This window comes from Sturnira hondurensis, unplaced genomic scaffold (assembly GCF_014824575.4).
Source record: "Sturnira hondurensis isolate 20B ecotype Veracruz unplaced genomic scaffold, ASM1482457v3 Scaffold0010428, whole genome shotgun sequence".
Taxonomy (NCBI): Eukaryota; Metazoa; Chordata; class Mammalia; order Chiroptera; family Phyllostomidae; genus Sturnira; species Sturnira hondurensis.
In genome coordinates, this window is record NW_028083059.1 from 8,511,351 (window position 1) to 8,535,577 (window position 24,227).

The 24,227-nt window shown below is 36.4% G+C and overlaps 1 protein-coding gene across 2 annotated transcripts in view; it reads right to left on the reverse strand.

Annotated features, from left to right (window-relative positions):
* EPHA6 (EPH receptor A6) overlaps window positions 1–24,227 on the reverse strand; it is an 898,848-nt gene that overhangs the window by 113,198 nt on the left and 761,423 nt on the right. For both annotated transcript variants that reach the window (XM_037058993.1, XM_037058992.1), the window contains exon 14: window positions 15,910–16,119. In XM_037058993.1, coding sequence (XP_036914888.1) covers window positions 15,910–16,119 — 210 coding nt within the window. The remainder of the gene's footprint in view (window positions 1–15,909; window positions 16,120–24,227) is intronic.

The window sequence follows — 24,227 nt, forward strand, 5'->3', positions numbered from 1 at the left end:
AATTATAATCCTTTTTTTTTCCTGTCAATGTTTTATAACCTTTCAAGAGTAGAAATTTAAAAAAGAGGAATACTAATACTTAGTCAGAAACAGAATTCAAAAAGTTTTGCTTTGTTCCTGTGACTTTCTTGTATTTACTCATTTCAGGGTAAGGAAAATGACCATGTACAAATAGCTTTCCATATGATCTTACTAGGTGCTAAAATGGCTTATATTTGTATGGGATATTTCCAATACTCGAATAAATTGTAATTATGTTGGCAGGATGGGAAATTCTTACTTGAACAAATGCAGCCTAAATTCTTTGATTATATAATTTAAAGTATGACCTGTGACAATGCAAGAAAATAATTTACAAGTTTCATTCAACATTAAATAATGTATTACCATCCTCATATCTAAAATAAATTTAGGAAAACATATCCATAAAATAAGTACCATATCTTTTTCAAAGTAGTGCCCACAACTGTTATTATTTCTGGTAATTTTTCCAATACAATAGAAAATCCACTGGAGAGAAAATTTTGATATTCTTTTCAGATCTAACCCTTGACTGCCTCTGTCTTCATTAATTAGGGATTAATCGGGTTGCTGGGTTTTTATCTCTCCTTTCCTCCTTATATGTAGTAATTAGACATAAGCTATTAGGCTCATATCTGTAGAATTGCTCATTGCCTTAAATCTCCTCCTAAATTCATGGTTGCTGTCTTGCCCTTAGAGACACCTTCACAGTCTCTTAAATATTGTCAGAACTGTGAGTTTCACTAAGATGCAAGAAAACTTAGCATTGGCACTTACAAATGTTGGTAAAAAGTCCTCATGCTTTTTCTTTTCCACTTAGTTTCTCTCTGCTTCTGCATTTCACCTGATTTGTTTTGAACACACACTGCATTCTTTTACTTTAGCAGTTCCTTTTCCTGATTTTACATTTGATATATTCACTAGGATTATAGTTCTACTTATACCTTAAATTTTAAAGTGAAAACAATGACTAAATCTTTGTAAAGTCCAGTTTTGGAATCCCGATTTAAATCTCAGAAACTTCTCAGTTAAATATTAGGAAACAGTTCCGAGTTATTAAGCCTTAATAAATAACACATAAGTAAAATCTTTGTCAATCAGAGCTTATTTTTTTTTAAGATTTTAATTTATTTATATTTAGAGAGGAAGGGAATAAGAGAAAGAGAGAAACATCAATGTGTGGTTGCCTCTCGTGAGTTCCCTGCTGGGAACTGGCCTGCAACCCAGACATGTGCCCTGACTGGGAATCAAACCGCGATCGTGTGGTTTGCAGGCCCGTGCTCAATCCACTAAGCTACACCAGCCAGGGCTCAATCAGAGCTTATTAAAATGTGCATGTTATATCTCAGTGAACTAAGAAAATTGCTTTTCCTCGATTCCCAGCAACCTTTCAAGTGTCCCACCACATTCGTTGACCCCAACGGGGTGAATGTGCACAAATGTGTCTTGGCCTTTATCACCATCTGAGGCAGATTTCATGAATGTTTTGCTTGCTTTGTTTTATCATGTTTTATGTCTTTTCCCCCTCAGTATAAGGCGTATAATTCCTAAGACTACTGTAGTTTCGAATGTTGACTGTAGAGAGTGAATTTCACTTTAGAACCAGAAGAGATATTCTAGGTTAATACTGTAGAAACGGCAATTCCAGCGGCTTTTTCTATTTCTCATAAAGCATGTTGAAATTCAAGGGAAACCTAATCATTCCAAGTACCTCAAAACCCCATGAGCTTTAGAAATATTCAATATTCAATGACATAATTTGTATTTATTCATAATTGTTTTAACACTGAGATAAAATTCAGCCCCTGGGGCAACTAGATGACTTTGTTCTCTAATATAAGTTGTTCCTGTTTTGGCTACAGGTTATAGTTATATCAGAGTTTAAAGTATTTTTTACAAAATGTTACAGGTTTTCAAAAGTGCCCAGAGAGGGCATACATTTCTACATCAAACAATATTGGGGAAAATAATGATCACAGATTTCTCTCTTTCTCTTTAAAGCAGATATGTTAAAAAGAAGAAACTACAAGAAGGTAGCAAAGTGAAAACTACTGAATTCATCACAAAAAATTCATCACAACATAGAAAAAAATGAACCACAGGGCTAACAATTTTCCTCTTTATTATTAAGCATGTTTTACCCTGAAAACTATCTTCTGTGCGAAACTGAAAACAAAATACTTGGGCTCCGGAAATATATATTCCAGGAATAACGTCAGAGAAGCCACGTGTTTTTGGTGTGTGGTATGTTCTCTCGTAAGTGTAACCACAACCACTCTAAATGACCATCATCTGTGCCACTGTCCTCCTCTGCCCTCCCGTCTCCAACGCACTGGCAACATTCTTACCGGCTTGCAACTTCGGTCTCATCGAGTGATGTGCAGGCTGGAGGAGGAAATGACTGGATATGTATCTAAGGGTGCAGTAGGGCAATAAACCAAGATGGGGCCCTTAGATAACCTGTCTCACAATCATCTGGTATTTCACAATCATCTGGGTATTTATTAAAAATCCAGATTTGCAGATCACGCCTGGTTACTCCTCCTTCCCCTCACCCCTCACCCCCTACCTACTGAATAAAAATGATCTCTAGGTCTGGAAACTGGGATTCTGCATTTAAAATAAGTATGTTTGGTGATTCTAATGCGTTCATCTCAATAGTGGCTATAATCCATACTTTAGCTTATTATCTTAATTATCACATCATTTCTGTAGAGACTAAACAGTTTCATTATTAATTCTATTGAAGATGTGGAAATTGAGGCACAAGGATTTTAAATTGGTGATCCATGTTTACTCACTGAATTATGGCCAAGCTAAGATTAAAATTATAACTCTAAATTTATAACCCACTGTTTTTTCCAGTATATTATGTTCAGGGGTGAGCAAAAGTATGTTTACAGTTGTAAGCAAAACACAGATTTTATTCTTGTATTATGTATTTTCCCATATGGGAATCTGTATACCTACTTTTGCCCATCCTGTATATAATGTTTTCTCCATTACTTAATAATTTCCTATTCATATTTGGCTACTGAAATGCTTTGATTATGCAACTCTGTGGAGGATGGGGTGAAGATGAAGATAAAATAGCTTACCCTTAGATTTGTTAGTTATTACTCTATGTAAAAGTATAACTTAGTTCTGATGAATTTATGCCTTTATTTTAGTAGCAATTAATTTTAAAAGCAAATGTATTTGCAACTAAAAGCCATAGCCAGAAACCTTTTCTAAAAAATAAGAAATCATTGCCTTTATTAAAAAACCCTTTGAATCAATAGAAAGAAGGTAATGATTCACTTTCTATAAAAAGAAGAGAATTAAGGACCAGAATGTGTTAGGACCTAAACAATGCAATATATACAGGCAAATGTAGAAAACATTATCTTTAGGTAAAAGTCATTCAGCAGCTGCCTGTTTGTGACACATATTATACACTGATTAAGAGCACGGTTAAACAACTGAATAATGTGTGTGCTCCACATCATAACACCCTGTTCTTACTGCAGGTTTAAAGAAGCAAAACTAGGTACAGTAAAACCTGTGTGTTAATGTTAATTGGAACATTTCATGATCTGAATGTACAAAAAAGTGATAGATCATGGACTCATTCACAGTTTTCCTTATATATGGAGAGAGGTTTCAGGAGAGTTTGGGAGCCTCTTTGCAGCCACCTTTTGGGTGGTCTTCTTTTGCTTTCCTGTGATGAATGACGGCTACAATGTTTGCCCTATGAAAACGTGATTGGTAAGTACCTAAAGTAAATCTACCACGGGATAGCCAGCTGGGAAAGTAAGAGTAAATGGGGAAAAAGTATTTCTTAACAAGGATGCTGGTAAATTTCCATAGTGTTTGAAATTCAAGTTTATGTCTTGTAAAAGCACAGTTCAGATTTTGTAGTGCTTTATCTAGCGTTCAATCTCAGGCTTGGAAATGTGGATGATTGAGGGGCTTACTGATAGGCCCTGGGGTGGCCATGAGGGGTAGAGAGTGAATCAGAAACCCTCTGGAAGAATCTGAGGGTTCCTGGAATATGGCCCAGAATTCCATTGAAAAAATCAGTAATGGTAATGTCCACTTCCTTAATCTCCTTATCTTTCATTTAAAAATAAATGTTGCCCAGTGAAATGACTTCCAGCCATGTGTTGATCAGACAAGTCACATTAAGACAATCAAACAGAGATGTTCAGTCACTGACTAATACCAGGATGAAGGCACTTTAAAAACACTGGTCAGAAAGGTGTCTTGGCACTTTGCCAGGGGCTACTTCTCATTCTATTTTTATAAAATATGCTATTCTTTTCATAAAGGTAAAATATTCACCATAGAATAATTTAAAAAGTTCGATAAACAAAAGAAAAAACATTTTGAGATATGTTTATACTGGTAATATATATCACTAAAGACTAAGAAATCATTCTCTTTATTTCTCAGTCTTCAAAGACTTTCAGTTGCTGCTATCCACAGCCTTCTGCCTGGGTGTCTGAGATGAGGGATAGAAGGGAATCTGCAGTGGGCAGTATTGGAAGAGGATTCGATCTTGGGATACACACTTTCCCTTAACATTGTCATTACTGCAATGGTTAATTGACATTGTTGTCAATGTAATAGCTGTGTGACTTATACCTATTGTTTAATTTTGGGGGCCTCAATTTCCTTGCCTTTTTTTTCTAAACACACACACACACACACATACACCCTGTGGAGCTATTGACCCAAGATATCCCAAGTCACTCCACCAGTATTTATTTTTTCTACTATCAGTTTATATTAACCTACCATCATTTCCTGTCTAGGGTGGTGCAAGTGAATCTCCTTGCTAGAGCTCTGCTTGGCCCTCTACAATTCATTCCCCACATATCAGTGAGAGTGAGCTCTTTAAAAGCATAAATTCTGTTATGTCATTATCTGCTCTTTTCTACGATTCCCATGTTTCTATAGAATCTGGCCTCTCATCTCCCACATTCTCCCCTACATCTCAACGTGTCAACCACCTGGTCTTTTTTCTAGTCCTAAAATATGCCAAGCTTGTCCTCATCTTATAAGCTATCTTTGTTTTTTTCCTCACTTCAGAACATTTGGTTTCATATCATTTCTTGGCTGGCAGGTACCCTTATAATTTTCAGGTCTCATGTCAAATATCACCTCGTTACAGAGGTGTTTCCTGGCCATGCTGTCCAAGGGAGCTACTCGTATTTATTTATTTACTTATTTATTTACTATATATCCAGTATTTATCACTATTTTTAGATTGATTTTTAACTTTATTATCTTTTTGCCCAGCATACTCAACACTGTAAGCTCCAAGAGAAAAGCTTGTTTACTAGAATACCTCTGCTGCCCAGAACAGTCCGGCACACAGCAGGCACTCAGTACACATGTCGTATAAAATCTAAGATCATAATTACAAATTCCACGGCATAATTATTTAATGCCTGTCTTCTCCTCAGTTTCTAAGCACTTTTGTTTCCATTGTGTAACTTGTTGCCTAATGATACTAAAGAATGCATGTTAAATGAATAAATTAAGATTATTACATTCTTAAACGATATATTTATAACCTCACATAATCTAATCACTTTGTATGACTGAGGCAATATTTTACTTAAACTCTTCATTTTGTAATTCTTCTACTTATGATATCTATTAATATGAAAGTTCTTAATATGTTGATTGTGTGTCAAAATGTCTTCAGATACAAGTCATAAAGTCATGCAATGCCCAATTGTCAGGAGCTCAAGCAAGTTAGACATTTAGTTAAACAAATAGCTGGACTAAGTGGCTTCTGTATTGACATAGGAGCTCAACGATTTCATCAGAGAACCACGCTCATTTGAACTTCCTACTCGGCCATCCCCAGCATTGTGTTTGTTTCCCTAGGCTAGCTGCCTCATGCCACCTGAGATGACACAGTGCTGAGCACTATGTCCTTCCAAGACTGAATTCAAGGAGATAAAGAAAAGAAATGGCTAGTACTAGAAAGCTCTCCATTCAAGCCTATGTCTGGTAGATCTTAACCGGAAATTTTTCCAGAAGTCACCAATCACACTTCCCTTTATATTTAAGTGACCAAAGTTTAAAATTTAAGTGGCAAAAAGAATAGTATAAATATAACTGGTTTATAGAAGTCATGATTTATTATTATGGAAGCCATTATTATTATTATAGAAGCCATTATTTCTGGGCTCATGACAAACATCTAAATTTAAAGGTCTTATTAGTGAGGAAGAGATGACAACAGACATTGGGTAGGCAGTTAACATGGTCTGTCACAAATAGCACAAATAATTAATAACTGTTTTCAATTTATTTGCCATTGACCTTAATCTCTTCACACTGGGAGAAAGTTTTCCACAGTGTTTTCTTGTGATTTAGCTTGCATTTTAATATTTCCCTTTCCAGTTTTTTATTTTCAGTGGAAAAAAGCATTTTTCTGATATCAGAGATGAAACTCACAGTTTAGCATTAGTAACAATTTTGTTGCTTCAGATGGTACGTTTAAAATTCTAGGTGTAAAGTCGACGGCTTTGTGTTCATTGTCTGACTTTGTTTCTTTTTCTGTACAAGCAAGATCAACCAATGAGCACTGTATTTTCTGCTTGCTGAACATCTGCTAATTGATCTTCCCGTAAATCAATTTAGTGTGGGTTTGTTCCGAAATCACTCGGAGACGGGAGAGTACTCTGAACTAGACAATGGCAAACACAGAAACAAAAGCCCTTGGTAGTTCTTGTGGCTGTTGGTTAATCATCGAGTATGTAGTGAATACCTTGAGAAATGTGATTGGCTCTTAATTATTGCTCATTGATTAGCACTTAGGTTAGAAGAACTGTATGTATTTTGGGTACTTGTAGGTATTAAAATACTATGTATTATGTGACTTTGTGAACTATTTGTCTCTGATCTTATCCATGCTGTAGGTATCCTTTTGTGCTCAAAGCATTTGGTAGAGTGTTTTCAGACTGCAAAACAGAATTTCCCCCTTTGTTTGTGAATACCTTGATTCACTGTCACAAGTGCTTCAATGTTTGTTACGTTTGCTGCTTTCTATTGAAATTTTTTCATCTCTTTTTTTCTTAAAATTACTTTTAAAAAAGATTTTATTTATTTATTTTTAGAGAGAAGGGAAGGGAGGAAGAAAGAAATAACGATGTGTTATTTCACATACCCCTACTGGGGACCTGGCCAGAAACCCAGGCATGTGCCCTGACTGGGAATTGAACTGGTGACCAGGCTTCACAGGCCTGTGCTCAATCCACTGAGCCACTTCAGCCAGGGCATTAAGGATTAATGCTTTATCAAGCATTAAGGATTGTTTTAGACTCACTCATTGGTGGGTTGTAGTTCACAGTGATATCAGAGAAGAAATACATGTAATTTCACGGATGACAATATTCTTATAGTTTCAATTATTTTTTCTAACTTTTTTCTTCTGGTTTAATTATCAGCAATTAATTAAGCTTCCATTAAGTAGTATATTATTATAGGTGCTGGAAAGCTTTAGAAAATGTAAAAGACAAACCTCATGTTCTCTAGCATTTTATACCAACCTAAAGGGATTCATGACTTGTAGAAAAAAATAATACTGGTAAGTCACACACTAAGCCTTCGGTGCTGAATAAAAATTAGATATTGTCAGTGGTTACTTGTCTTCAGTAATGCCTTCCCAGGTCTGAGGCCTTTGGGTCCTTGTTTGAGAATGTGTGATAGAAAGACAAAGGGCTTACACCCACCTATAAAGAGTTTGTTTTCGTACATGCTTTGCACAAATGACAAATGGAGTTTTTCCCAAAGCAACTCTGGGAAGCTCATTGAGCTTCCTGGTAACCAGTGCTTTGAACTCAATATCTGATAGTTGACTTGCCTCCATTTCATCTAACATTCTTTCTGAGGCTTCCTGACTTCCTTTCATTTGGGGATTGTTTCTTTGTCTTCCCATTGTTTGTGAGACTCTTCTTGTTAGCCTCAGCTTCTTAAATGGATCTGTTCTGACTCCCTGGGTTCATGGTGTGAACTTCTGTGGTAGAATACCTGTGAGATTCAGTGGTGCAATCTCCTGGATCTCCTGAGCTCACTGGTCTTTTGCTGTCATTTAAGTCGGCTCTGTGTTTGGTTTGGGGTTTTGGTTGTTTTGGGGTCTTTCTTTGGTGGGTCCTTCCCACCAGTTGGTTAACTGAGGGTTACTCTGTCTACCACCTCTTATATTTTGTTATGTTGGTGAGGCCATGTGGTGTTGAAGCTAGTTCTTCCGTGTGTACAAGGTTTGGGGGATTCTCCTTTGCTCTTGTTTAATTGTTGGTACTGGGTAGTTTCTCCACTACTTAGTTGTATTTCCAGATAGGTCCTGGATTGAGGTTAGTGTGGCTTCCACTCCCTCCTTCACCTTCTTCTGTTGTTATCTGTTGGTGGTTCCTTTGTTGTTGGGTTTCCTCTTCCAGTGGGTATCCTGGTGTTCACAGCTTCCACCTACTCTTTTTTGTGATCAGTTGGAGGGGGAGGCAAAATGGTTTAAGACAGCAAGAGTGTATTATTCTATGATATTTATAGTAGAAGCCAGTAGAGAAGAGATAGGAGATCCTTTGGCTCTGTGTAATGTCAATGGTGATCTTCAACCCAACTAACCACTTTTAAGAAAAAATGGAAAGAAGATAAGACTCCTGTTCAGGGAGGAAGGATTGTGAATTGATTATAGAATGCAGTGAGGTTGTGGGAGGTCAGATTCTGAGGTAAGGTGAGAGTAAAGGATAGTAAATAGGTGTAGTGTGTTGGGGAATAGAGTTAACCACTACAGTAATAGAGTTCAGGAAACCGTGAAGTGTGCTAAGATCTGGGAGGGGTGTTGTGTAGTATTTACAATAATATGAACAGGTATTATTTATAATAATATTAGAACAACAATCAAATGACAGAATCGATGAGATCTAGATAACAAGAATAGGGAGTATAGGACCTTGAGTAGTATGTTAATGGAACACAAGTGAAGTGAAGGATACTAAATTAGCAATACGCTGTGGAAGAGAGAACGTGGGAAACCTGTCAAGTGATACAATATAACCAGCCAAGCACAGAAAACTATACAGAAAGAAGAGGAATACAAAAATACTATCAAAATAAAAGATGTAAGAATACTGAAAAAATAATAATAATACAAATATGTAATAACTTGCAGGTTCTTTGTAATAGCAAAGTGAAATTTGTCTGTCTCAGATATTGGGATGACCCCTCTTTGGGTCCAACTCTGGTTTTTTCACAGTTTCAGGTTATTTTGTCCCCTTTGTGGGTATTTAAAAAAAAAGAAGGAAGGAAGAAGAGATAAAACTGGATAGAAAGAAATAAGGAATAAAACAAGAAAGAAGGAAAGAGAGGAAAAGGAATTAAAAGATTAAAAATAAAAAAGTAATAAAAATAAAAATAAAGAATTACTTAAAAAAAAAGCCTCTTGCTGGTTTCAAACAAGCCAGTTTTGCTGTTCTTGCTGGCTGCAGCAGGTAGAAGGGCGACTGGTTTCATTTTTCTCCCTTCTTTTTTTTTATTTTTAAAAATATATTTGATTGATTTTTATCCCTTCTTTGATCCTCACTCACCCCAGGACTAGCCAGGTGCCTCACCCCAGGGCTTTGGGTGTGGAGTCCGGGCCTTCCTCAGAGCACACTCTCCCCCGGGTTAGGGGTGTGGGCCCGGGCCTTCGGCAGAGTGCACTCTCCCTGGGTTGCGGGAATGTGCTCGGCCAGGCTGCCTCCAGCCCCACGGGTTTGGGTGTGTACCCTCCCAGGGGTATGGGGGTGTGCAGGGCCTTCTGCTGCCAAGCAGGGTGGGCTGGGTGGGAAGGAGTCTGAAGCTGCTGCTGCAGGAGAATTCCCCAAACAGTGTCTCTTTTTTCACTTTTTCTTTTTGAAAAATTCCTCCTACTCCAGCCTGCTGCTCTGTACAGCAGCCTGGCCTGTGGCACAGCCCAGTTCTCCAGCCAGACCAGTGACTATTAGGGTCAGGGCCCATCACTGTGAGACTTTCAACTCTCCCCAACCGGTGCCCACAGACTCCATGGGTGCTCACAGTTCCTGTGTGTTTGCCGCTTAGTCCTTATTCCCCTCTCTGCGACTTCAAGCACCTAGGTCCCTCCTGGTGCTGCCCAAACCTTGTTTGGCTGTGGAGGGAGCCACTGACCTGGCTCTCTCCCAAGAACCCTGTGGCAGACCTGGCAGGCGCTGGGCCAGGGCCTGTAGTCACCCCAGTCCCAGGGACCTTATTGTCCTGAAGCACTCTCCTTACCGTCTGGTTTTTCAATATCCACTACAATTTTGGGTCTCCTATCTTCATATGTGCTGGGGTCCTATTGGTTGTTTGCTCTGTTCCTCCGTAGATCAGCTAGGTATTTTCCCCCTGTGAAGGGGGAAGTGGCATCTGCTCCCTCCTACCTCTCTGCTTGCTATCTTCCTTCCTCTGATGGTAAATCTCTATTTCTCATGTTAAATTCGAGTACTTAAAGGCAGAATAGTGAATGAAGTAAAATAATTTTCAGGTCACTTTTGTTGAAAATACTTATTCTTCAACCTGGACATGTCTCAAGATTTAAAAATTCTTGTTAAAATGTCAAGACAGTTTATAACCCTTGAATTAGGTAAAGGAAGAAGGTTGCTCTGATCTTCCCCTGACTTAAAATACACATGTAAATATGTCTCCCTCATGCTGCTCCATTATTTTCTGTAACTACTTCCTTGTTGAGTATAAACCATGCCTACTTAGACTGATAGGAGATTTGACTTTTCTCATATTTTATGCAGAATAGAGGAGGTTAAGAGTTGGAGAATGCAGGAGGTCTTATGAATGCAAAGTAAATAGAACTAACATGTGACAGAACTATGATTATATAGATTATGTGTGGTCAACATGAAGCTCTGTATTTCAACTAAGAAAGTACTTACATGGAATTGCTATTGTCAAGTTCAAAATCAAAATTTTCCCTGAATAATACAAAATAAACATGATTGAAAGTTAGAATCGAGGAATCTTAATTTTTAGCAGATATTGTGATAAACTTCAATTTTATTTTGATCTTCAATTTTATTTTGATCTCATGATATATGAGGAGTTATTCATTATAATTAAAAAATCTGAATGGTAGCTGGCATTATATTTTAAGTAAAACTTATCTCTTCAAATGGATAAGTGTGAGCCAGAATACATCCTTCAATATACTTTTTAGGTAAATAAGGCCACATTTTCCTTCTTGGAAGCAAAGAAGCTTAACATTTCAATGTAAGGTTAAGACTGGTGACTTAGCAATATTTAAAGGAGAGAGCTTTCTGCTTTACCATAGGAAACATAGCAATTGTCCACGTAAATGTGGGGCAGATTTGGAGAAGGAAGAAAGTTCTTAGCATCTGCATTACAACCAGACAGGAGATCATGTAATCAAATGAGAATAATCAAAGCTCGGAAATTTTCATGCAGATTATGTTACATCACTAACTGTATACATAGCTAAGTGTATATGTATCATTATGTGTGGTTCATAATCATTCATCAATCTCCCCTGAAAGCCTGGTATACTTTCATAGAATTGGCGCATAAAAACAAGGACTCATCCTCATCTAGGTCATGTTTATGAGAATTTTTTCCCTTCTATCTTTAGCCCACAATGCATATTTCTTAGTTTTCATGTCATTACAAGTTATGAAGTTCCCTTTGCAAAGGCTTGATATACCCATATTTTAGTGCAGGCTTTACCAGGAAAATCTGCTACTACTCTTGTATCATGCTCTTTTGGTATTTGCACATCTGTTGGTTTTATTGTGCTCAACTCTATATGGTTACTCTTGGTCCTCTCTCTGTATAGTCATTTATCCATTCTCAAGATTCCCTTTATGACAAAAACCAGACACAGGCAACAGCATGATGGCTACCATAGGGAAGGGGAAAGGGTGCAGTAAAAGGAAAAGGGGGCCAATTACACGGTGATGAGAGAAGATTTGACTGGCATGGGCACACGATGCACTATACAAATGATGTATCATAGAATTGTAAATGTTAAACCTATATAATCTTATTGGCCAGTGTCAACCCAATACATTTAATTAAAAAGTCTTAAAAAAGAATCCTTTTGTTTTTGGTTATTGGCCCTCCAAGGGAAAGGGCCTTATATATAGTCCCTCCACAATAAGCTGGGTTGCATACACGCTGAATGACTGGGTCTTAGATCTGAAGCAGGGTATGCAAAACACTCTTAAGTTGTAGGGAGAGATTTCTGTTTATGTGTAGTCATAAATCACATCATTTTATTTTATACAGTATATTTTATAATATAGCCAATATGTTCTTCTATATTAATGTATACACCGTCTAAATAGGGTACTCATGGACTCAGCATCTGGCAGGGTAATCTATCTTGTCACCTCTCTGTCGGGTCTGGCTACTCTGGTTCCAATGGCCACCCTGTTCATCTGCCACATGCTGACTGACCTGCTCAGTGCAATCACCTGTTCTGGAGTTACATTAGGATCACAAAGTCATCTTAATGGGAATGTCCATGTTGAGTACTGTTCTAAGAATTATTTTCTTGAAGATTACAATAAATAATCTTTATCCATGGTGTTTTCCTATTTTTAAAACCCTCTGCAAGCCTCCCTTTCCTCCTAACCCTTCTTAAACACAGATTATAAAACCATTTAAAATAATGAGGAAACAGAAATTATACTTACACAGCAAGAGAAAAAAAATCAAAATCATTTATGGTAAAAGATATGTTCTAACAAATCTGACTTTAAAAAATAAAATTATACTTTAAAAAACATACATTAAGGGAGCTTGCTCTTTAAAGTTATTTTTGTATAAGTGTTTTTATAAAACAAAGAATCATTTTCACATAAATGCACATTGTTTTGCAGTATTTTATTACTCAGGGTTTGCTTGAACTGAGATATATCTTCACCAGGCAGTTTTCTAACCATGTCATTCATTTTAACAGGAAATAAAAATATTTATTTATATTTTTTGCCTAAGTATATTTATATAAAGTCCAAAAATTTTATATAGAATTTCATCAGAATGCCAGTGCTCAATCTAGCATTATGCTATGACTTCGAGACAGAGTACCTGTGACCTAAAGCCATGTAGCCTTCCAGATCTGTAGTAGTAATGCCCTAATGGGTCTCCTGGTAACCAGTCCTCCTGTCCTTCCTTCCACTACCCTTCCCTCCCCTCTCCTCCCCACCCTCTCCCTCTTTTACCTTCCCCTCCTCTACTTTTCTTCACACTGTTTTTACTGATAGCTTCTAAGATGCACATGCACTTGATTTCCCTATTTAAATTGATTAATGTCTGCCTCTTAATCCCTACAGAAAAACCTTGAAGTATCACCTAACTACCTTCACAACCTGGCCCCTCCACTTCTCTTCACCCCCATTCCAAACTGTTCACATTTCCACACTGTGACCATTGACTCAGCCACATTTCCACACCTATTTATCTTTGTGTTTCCTGTACTCAGACCTTTCCCCCAACTCTCTGCCTCATGGAATCTCTTAATACTTTTTCCAATTTTATCTTTTTTGTGAAGACTTCTTCAGACCTGTGCTTTTCAGGTACTTCCACATTTCTTTCTCAGACCGTTAGGACAACACTCAACGCAAGGAAGCACTGCCTACCCTGACACAGGGTAAGCCTCCGGAGGGAAGAGCTCTGTCATGTTAAGTAGTGAATGTCCATGTTTGTTATAAATTCAAGTGACTGGTGTATGAGGGTTTGTGCCCCAGGGTCTTCTGAGCACTTAGGTATTTCAGATTTTTTTTTAAAATGTGCTTGGTGACATAATTTACCATTTAACTGATACTTGTTAAATTCAGAGACATTTCTTAATTGAGACATAATATATCGCTTTTAAGAGATACTTTTTGGAGTGTTAATGTACTACTTAATTTTATGTTTAATTCTGCAGTCAAATTTAAATTTAAATAGGATTTTTCTAGGCCTCTCAGTCTTTATAATCATATAAGACAGAGAATATTCCTGGAGTTTATGTGTCAGAACTGACCCAACCAGACATATGTATACTTTAAAATTCTGATTACTCTACCAATTTTATTAGTACCTTAAATGTAGTTTAAGCTTTGCTTTTTAAAAAGCAGTTGAAGGATTATTTAATAAAGGATTTCAAGTTCATCTGTATAAGCATAGAAAGAGTATAGTGGTTATTTCCTATTAATTGTTTCCTATCTTTATTTTTTGTAGATAATATTTGCTGTCATTTTCATAAACATATGCTTTATAATACTTATATAACTTTAAACACTATTCTCCAAGGTTGTAAATAACACGCATAAAAGAAAAATCTTAGCTGCATTGTTTTATAACTTGAAGTTATAGTTATAAAAATAAAAGAGAAGAAAATAAAGTTCTTAAAGAAAATAATTTTGACCTTTCCAATTACAAAACGGATTTAAGATACTGTTCATTTCTAAAATATACAATTTATTTTCAGACTTGATAGACTTATTTTATGAAGCTTTTTGGTCATATTAAAAGATCAATAGATACTGTTACCATATACATTAGGCTCTGAGAGATGGACTTATTTTCATTAGAACTGTATTTCTTTGTTAGATATGTTAATGAGAAAATAACACTGATTAATTAATATGGAGCTTTTCTGCAAAGCAAACATAGTAAGGGCACAACCTGTTTCATTCATAATATTAAACATGTATCCAATATGAAGTAATTTTTTACAGTGAAGTTTCAAAAGATTCTCATAGAAAATGAAATAAAAGGGAACTAAATAATGGATTTGCCTCTTGTAAAGTAATGTGTAAAGCTAGAAAAAGAGAAGAGAATAAAATATCTAGAATAATTTTGCTGACTTATTTTTCATTGAAGTTGACTATTAAATGAGCCAATGGTAAGAGGTTTGTTTAAAAATAACAGAAATGTATAGTTTTATAAGTTATTAGCTTGATAATAGAAGAGAGACTTTGAGACTGAACTCCTTAAAACAATCACCAAAATGATTAGTGGGATGACACGGTTTTAAGGCATTAAGAAATGCCTAAATAATATATTCTTGACTTATTTGAGATCATATACCTTATATGTTAATTTGGTTCTAAAGTTGTAGCCTTTTATTCTGGCTCACATTTTCCCCAAGTATCATTCAAATAAAGGTTTAGAGTGTACTTATATGTTTTCCGAGGAACCTATACACATGGTTCATTTTTAAGTATGATCAGATTATTCCATAATATTTGCTGTGAGGAAAACATGTCATTCATAACCACTGGCTCTTCACTGTCACTGACTTAATTAATGACACTGTTCTTCAATGCATGGAACTCCATTTAAAGGAGATAATTACTGAATTATCAAGAATAGCTCAGGCAGAGCTAATATCAAGACAGATTTGTGTGAAGGCATGGATGCTATGATTATATTAAAATAGCCCTGGCTGGTGTTGCTTGGTGGACTGAGTGCTGGCCTGCAAATCAGAAGGCCACTGGTTTGATTCCTGGGCAGGGCACAGGCCTGGGCTGTGGGCCAGGTCCCCAGTGGGGGCCACCAGTGGCAACCACACATTGATGTTTCTCTTTTTCTCTTCCTCCCTCTTTTTACTTCTCTAAAAATAATTAAATAAAAATCTTAAAAAAAACCCTGATTATGTTAGAACAAAGTTCCATTACAATGGAAGAAATAAGACAGTTAAATATAAGAAGGTTTTGTTTTGTTTTAATCAGGCACTGAGATAAAATTAATATTTTTCAATTAAATAACAATGTTAAATTGGGAAAATGACAAATGAGAGCAGAAAATTAGAAAAACAAAACCAGAATTACTCTAGTGACATTAAAAACAATAAAAGCAAACAAACATACTATATTGGAAAAGAACAGGTAAACTTACAGTTGTTGTATAAGCAGCTTCTGGATCATCTTCCAGCACCCGGGACAGACCGAAATCAGAAACTTTGCATACTAAGTTGCTGTTGACCAATATATTCCTAGCTGCTAGATCCCGATGAACATAACCCATATCAGAAAGATACTTCATTCCTGATGCAATGCCTCGAAGCATACCGACCAACTGAATGACTGTAAAGTGGCCGTCGTGTTTCTGAAAGAGAATTCAAATTCAGAGAATTCAAATTATATTGATTTATTTTAACGCAATATGTGTGCATGCATGCTCGTGTGTGTGTGTGTGTGTGTGTGTGTGTTATATTAAATAAAGTCCGTGAACTTATTTTACTGGATTCAGTGAAAGTAAGCATAAAGTTTTCTGACCATCAACTATTTTCACAACAAAATGAAAGAATCTGTTTGACATTTAAAGGAAAGAAAACTCTAGCTGGAAGTGATAAAGAATAACAAGTAAGGGATAGAAGAGAACCAACCAATTAACTTCCAGAAAAAAACAGTTGCAAAAACTTTAAGAAGAGGGAAGTAAAGTCAAATAAGGTGATAGCAATGCTTATCAAGAAAGCAGAATTCACTTTCCATAGTTGTGAGCTCTGAACCAGCCATACGGGTGGGCAGAAGGCCAGCAAAACCTAGGACTGGATGAAAGATGTGTGATGACTGGAAATATGGTAAAAACATGTCATTCAGGAAAAAGAAAAAATGATTGTATAAACAAGATACAAGTTTAGGAAAGCCACAGGAGAAAGAAAAAAACACGCAAATAGGAAATAACTACATTTTCTCATTCTTTCATTATATATAGAGCAAATAGGAAGTTGTTGGCAAGTGACTGAAAACAGGTCTATTTTAGCTCCCAGTTGGAAAAATTGAAATATGACCAATAGGCCGGGCGCAGCAGGGGTATGTAGCAGTCAGTCCCTTGAATATTTACTCCTCCAACCTTGATTTTAAAATAATAAATAATTTTTTAAAAAGTAAATACATACAATTGTCATCCATACAAGATATGTACACTAATAAGACCAGATCCAAATATTACTCTAGAAATTAGAGAAAATGAAAATCAGAGTTTTCATTTTGAAAAACAGAGTTTTAAGTTTGAAAAACAATACGAATTGTTCTACTGAGTTATTTGGATATTGTTGTCTTTAATGGAGATACAGAGAAACAAGAAAGATTCTCAAATTGGTTTTACACATCAGGTAACATTTATTTATGAATGATATTAAAAATGAATATCTAGTAACAGATTATAGGGCCATATTACCTTGTACAGTGTGGTAGAAGCATACCTAAGAGTATCTTAAATTTTGCAAAGTTAAGCAGTTTTCATAGATATCTGACTTAAAGCTGTAGAGCATCTTAGAGGCAGTGATGATCTGACTACATCACAGTGTCATAGTATCCTATACAGTGATGATTCATTGGTTGGTCAAATGAATAAGCTTATACCACAAATGAGATACACTTTGTTTTACCATATCAACTTATTTCCCTGATAGCTCTGTGATAATATCACCCAACAGAAGTGCAGAGTAAGGAAAAGAACCCTCTCTTAAAAGAAATATTCTATGGTGAGAGTATCCATTTAGGTGGGCTCGTCTGTATAATTAATGGATAAAAGATAACTTAGCAAAGAAAATCTTTGGTGTTATTAGCTCTTAATGCTTCTAATCCATCTTGTTAGACAATGTACTATTAGATGAAATCTGCCTCTTTTATCATGTGCCCTACCTACCTCTCCTCTACTAGGAATCTCAAAGACTTTGAGTAGAACTGAAATCAGAAATTCTTTTGGCCAAGAAAGGATTACACTGAGTTTAAAGAAGTCATTCTTTTACCTATTAGAAAGTGAAGTTTTGCCCCTGGCTGGTGTAGCTCAGTGGATTGAGTATGGGCCTGCGAACCACACGATCGCGATTCGATTCCCAGTCAGGGCATGAGCCTGGGTTGCAGGCCAGTTCCCAGCAGGGGACTCATGAGAGGCAACCATACATTGATATTTGTCTCCTTCTCTCCTGCTCTTCCCCTCTAAAGATAAATAAATAAAATCTTAAAAAAAAAAGAAAGTGAAGTTTCTTGATCCCGCAGTGTTGTCAATGCAGAATTTCTACATAGTAGAAAATGTTAAGAGACCATCTTAAAACTAAGAATCCTCACCTGTACTATGAGACTAGAATAAGTCAGAGTTGTAGTGAGAATCACATACAAAACAAACAGTGGCCACTGGTTTATTTTAATAATTATTATTTAATAAAACTGTTGATATAATTATATGCAGTTTTTATAATTTTAATGAGTCAGAAAATTCACTTTTCTGAAAAATCAATTGGCAACATAAACTCTATGTCATAAGAAAAAGTAGTTATTTAACTACAGGTTGAAATTTAATTTTCTATTTATTCTGAGGGTGGTACAAAGCCCCAAGTTATTTTTTAAAAACTATTTTTAGAGCAGTTTTCCAGTCACAACAAAATTAAGAGTAAGAGATTTTTTGCATATGTTCTGCTCACACACCTGCACAGCCTCCCCCATTATTAACATCTCTCACCACAGTGGTACATTTGTTACAATTGAGGAACCTGCACTAACACATCGTCATCACCCAGAAGTTACAACAGGCTTCATTCCTGGCATTGAAGGTTCTATGAGTTTGGACAAATCTATAACTCCATGTACCCACCATTAGAGTATCATGGAGAGTATTTTCACTGCACTCTGTGAAATCCTCTGTGTTCCAGTTATTCATCACCCCCATTCCCAAGCCTGGAACCCCCTGATTTTTTTACAGTTTCCATAGTTTGACCTTTTCTAGAATGTTATATAGTTGGAATTATATAGTACGTAGCCTTTTCAGATTGGCTTCTTTCACTTAGTAATATGCATTTAAGGTTTTTCTCACATAAACAAAAGGAAAGACAAAAGTCACATGATCATAGCAATAGATGCAGAAAACACATTTGATAAAGTACAGCACCCATTTATCATAAAAACAGTCAGCAAAGTGGGAGTAGAGGGAGCATACCTCAACATAGTTAAGGCCACATAGGAGAGACCTACAGCTAACGTCATACTCAATGGGCAAACTAAAAGCCTCCCTCTAATGTCAGGAATAAGACAAGAATGTCCTCTTCCACAATTTCTATTCAATGTAGTACTGGAAGTCCTAGCCAGAAAAAGAAATGAACGGCATCCAAATTGGAAAGGAGGGAGCAAAAACTCTCATTGTTTGCAGATCGTTTCTATCCTTAGAAAACCCTATAGACTCCTCCAAAAAACTACTCGACCTAATAAGTGAATTTGGCAAAACAGTGCGATACGAAGTCAATATTCAGAAATCGAAGGCATTTTTGTACACCAACAATGCAATGTCAGAAACAGAAATTAGGAAAAAAATCCCTTTTGATATAGCAACAAGAAAAACAAAGTACCTAGGAATAAACCTAACCAAGAAGGTAAAAGACCTGTACTTAGAAAGCTGTATAATACTGAAGAAATTAAGGAAGACACAAAACAAATGGAAGCTTATACTGTGTTCATGGATTGAAAGAATTAGCATCATCAAAATATACATACTACCTAAAACAATTTATAGATTCAATGTAATCCCTATTAAAATACTAATGATATTTCATAGATATTGAATGACGTTTCAAAAATTTATATGGAACCATAAATGACCCAAATAGCCACAGCAATTCTGAGAAAGAAGAACAAAGTAGGAGGGACCACAATACCTGACATTAAAGTATATTACAAGGCCATTGTAATCAAAACAGTCTGCTACTGGCATAAGAACAGACACATAGATCAAGGAAAAGAATAGAGAGCTCAGAAATAAACCCATGTCTCTATGGTCAATTAATATTTGACAAAGGGGACAGGAGCATAAAATGAAGTAGAAATAGCCTCTTCAACAAATGGTGTTGGGAAATCTGGACAGCTACACACATAAAAATGAAACTCAACCACCAACTTACACCATACACCAAAATAAACTCAAGATGGATAAAAGACTTAGATGTAAGTCATCATACCATAAAAGCCCTAGAGGAGAACATAGGCAAAAAAAAATCTCAGGTATTCCACACAGCAATATTTTCACTGATATATCCCACAGAGCAAGGGACATAAAGAAAAGAACAAACAAATGGGATGTCATCAAAATAAAAAGCTTCTGCACAGCTAAAGAAAACATCAGCAAAATGAAAAGAGAACCAACTATATGGGAAAACATATTTGCCAATGATAACTCAGACAAGGGTTTGATCTTCAAAATATATGAAGAACTCACATGATTCCACTCTAGAAAGATAAAGATCCCAATTAAAAAATGGGCAAAGGACCTGAACAGATGCTTCTCCAAGGAGGACATATGGAGGGCCCAGAGATATATAAAAGGATGCTCAGCATCACTAGCCATTGGAGAGATGCAAATTAAAGTCACACTGAGACCTGGCCAGTGTGGCTCAGTGGATTGAGGCCTGGGAACCAAAAGCATTGCCAGTTCAATTCCCAATCAGGACACATGCCTGGATTGAAGGCCAGGTCTCCAGCTGGGGACCTGTGAGCAGCAACAACACATTGAGTTTTTTTCTCCCTCTCTTTCTCCCTCCCTTCTCCTCTTTCTGAAAACGAATAAATAAAGTCTTTAAAAAACCCACACTGAAACACACTTCTCACTGGTCAGAATGTCCATCATAAATAAATTGAGAAATAGTAAGTGCTGGTGAGGTTGTGGAGAAAAGGGAACCCTAATACACTGTTGGTAGGAATGCAGACTGGTGCAGCCACTGTGGAAAACATGGAATTTTCTCAGAAAACTAAAAATGGAACTGCCTTTTCATCCAGCAATTCCACTGCTGGGATTATACCCCAAGAATCCTGAAACTCCAATTCAAAAGAACCTATGCACCCCAAGGTTCATGGCAGCAAAACTTACAATAGTCAAATGCTGAAATAGTCTAAGTGTCCATCAGTAAATGAGTGAATGAAAAAGCTGTGGTGTATTTACACAATGGAATACTATGTAGCAGAAAGAAAGAAAGAGCTCTTACTCTTTCCCACAGTACGGATGGAAATGTGAGCACTATGCTAAGTGAAATAAGTGAGGCAGTGAAAGGCAAATACCATATGATCTCACCTTTAACTGGAACCTAATCAACAAAAGAAACAAGCAAGCAAAATATAACCAGAGATGTTGAAATAAAGAACAAACCGACAGTAACCAGAGAGGAGGTGGGAGGGGATAACAGAGGACAGAAGGAGAACGGGTGTTAAGGAACATGTATAAAGGACCCATGAACAAGGACAATGGGTGGGAAGTAGGGAACATGGTGGCTGGAAAATGGAGACAACTGTACTTGAACAGCAATTAAAAAAAGTTTTTCTATGTCTCCTCATGGCTTGATTGCTCATTCCTTTTTAGTGCTGAATGTGATTCATATTCCATTGTCTGGATATACTAAAATTTATTTACCCATCCCTCTTCTGAAGGACATCTTTGTTGCTTCCAAGTTTTGGCAATTATAAATAAAGCTTCTATAAGCATATGTGGTTATGATGTATTTATGACTGTAGGCTTTATATGTATATAAGTTTTCAGCTTCTTTGGGTAAATGCCAAAGAGGGTAATAGCTGGATTGTAGGGTAAGAGAATGTTAGGTTTGTAGGAAACTGCCAAACTATCTTCCAAAGTGCCTGATCCATTCTACATTTCCACCAGCAGTGAGGGAGGGTTTCTGTTGCCCCACATCCATCCAGCATCTGGGTCAGAGCTACTGATTTGGGCCATTCTAATAAATACACAATGTTGTCACATTTTAATTTGCATGTCTCTGATGACACATGATGTGATCATATGTTGACATACAATGAAGAGGCACACATGAAGTGCCTCTTTTCAGGCACTCTTTGGCCATCTGTATCTCTTATTTTGTGAGGTGTCTATTAAGGTCTTTGGTTCATTTCTTGATCAAATTGTTTTCTTATTTTGAGTTTCAAGTGTTCTTTGTAAATTTGGATAACTGTCTTTTACTAGATGTGTCTTTTGCAAATATTTTATCCCAGTCTTTGCTTTGTCTTCTCATTTTCTTCGCACTGTCTTTGTAGAGGAGAAGTTTTAAATTTTAATGACATCCAACTTATTAATTCTTTCTTGAATTGTGCCTGTGCTGTTTTATCTAAAAAGTCATTGCCATATCCAATGTCATCTAGGTTTGCTCTCATGTTATCTTCCAGAAGTTTCATGCTTTTGCCTTTTACACTTAGGTCTATGATCCATTTTGAGTTAATTTTTGTGAAGAAAGTAAGGTTCTGTGTCTAGATTCATTGTTTTGCATGTACAAAGATATTTATTATGTTTTCATATAACAGTGAAACATTTAACTACCTGTATGCCATTTTTAAATCAATAGTTACTTTACTTTTTTATTGTTGTTCAAGTCAAATGTATAGATTCCATTTTTTACATGTGGATGTCTAATTGATCCAGCATGACTTGTTGAAAAGACAAAATTTTGCTCCACGGTATTACCTCTGCTCCTTCGTCAAAAGCCAGTCGACTATGCTCATTATAGGGTCTCCATTCTGTTCCAGTGATTTATTTGTTTATTCTTTCACCCACACCACACTGTCTTAATTACTATAGCTTTATAATAAGCCTCGAAGTCACGTAGTGTCACTCCTCCAACTTTGTTCTTCTTCAATACTGTGTTAGCCACTCTCAGTCTTTGCTTCTACACACAAACTTTATAATCAGTCTGTTGATATCCACAAAATAACTTATTGAGATTTTGATAGGGATTGCATTAAAATTATACATCATATAGGAAGAACCAACATTTTCATAATATTGAGTCTCTCTAGCCATAAACAATGAACATCTCTCCGTATATTTAGTGTTTTCATTTTATTTATCAGAGTTTTCTGGTTTTCCTAATAAACATCTTGTACATACATTGTTAGATTTATACCTAAGTATTTAATTTCGGGGGTGCTACTATAAATAGTATTGTGGCTTTAATTTCAAATTCTACTTGTTCAATGCTGGTATATAGAAAAGCAATTGACTTTTTATATTAACTTTGTCTCCTGCAACCTCACCATAATTGCTTATTAGTCTAGGCTTTTTTTTTTGTCATTTTTTTTTCAGATTTTCTACATGTCATCTGTGAATAATAACAGTTTTATTTTTTCCTTCCCACTTGTATGCTTTCCCCTGACCCATCCTGTTTTAGAGCATTAGCTGTAGGAGACCATTCTGTGTGGCGTGGGCCCAGCCCCCAGTGGCAAACATTTACTGCAAAATAACTTCCTAAAATCCATGCTAAACCTTCCAAGGACAAGTGTAACCAGTTCAACCACTTTTGCCCTTTTCATTTGCAAATATCCCTCTTCTGTGATGTGTTTAGGGGTATTGGCTTCTTTGTTGTCTGTAAAAGGTAACCACCTAAGGCATCTCATGCATAGTAAATGAGGACCTTCATGTAATGTGCTGAGAAACCCAATAAAGGCTGATCATGGCAAGGGCCCGTGCTTTTGCTCCCCTTGAGAGAAAAGCCATGCTGTCCCTTTTCCTCCTCTGGACTCGGTAGTCCGTGTGAATGTCTCATTTCATCCATAATGATGCGGACACTGTGGGCCTGTGTCCACATCAATTAGCTAGTACTTCCAGCACGACATTGAGAAGTAGTGGGAGTGGACATCCTTGCCTTGTTCCCGACTTTGGTGGGACAGCTTCACGTTTCTCACCAATAAGTAGGATGTTAGCTAGAGGTTTTTTTGCAGATAGCCTCTATCAAGTTTAGGAAGTTCCCCTGTATTCCTAGTTTACTGAGAGTTTTTAGCATGAATGGGCATTGGACTTTGTCAAATGCTTTTTATATAATCAGGTCATTTTTCTTTTTAGTTATTTAATACGATTGACATTAATTGAATTTTAAAAAGTTGAACCAGTCTTGCATTCCAGGGTTAATATCACTTGGTTGTGGGGTATAATTCTTTTGATTCAATATCGGCTTCAGTTTACTAACATTTTATTCAAAGTTATTTTTAACAGCTTTATTAAGATATATACCATATAATTTATGCTTTAAAACTTTCAATTATAGTTTAATATAGTTTGCATTAGTTTCCAGTGTGCGGCTTAGCATTTAGACAATCCCATACTTTACCAAGTGTTCCCTCTGATATTTCTAGTACCTACCTGACACCACACACAGTTATTACAATATTATTGACTATATTGCCTATGCTTCACTTCTCAATCCCTTCACCTTTTTTTATCCAATTTATACTTTT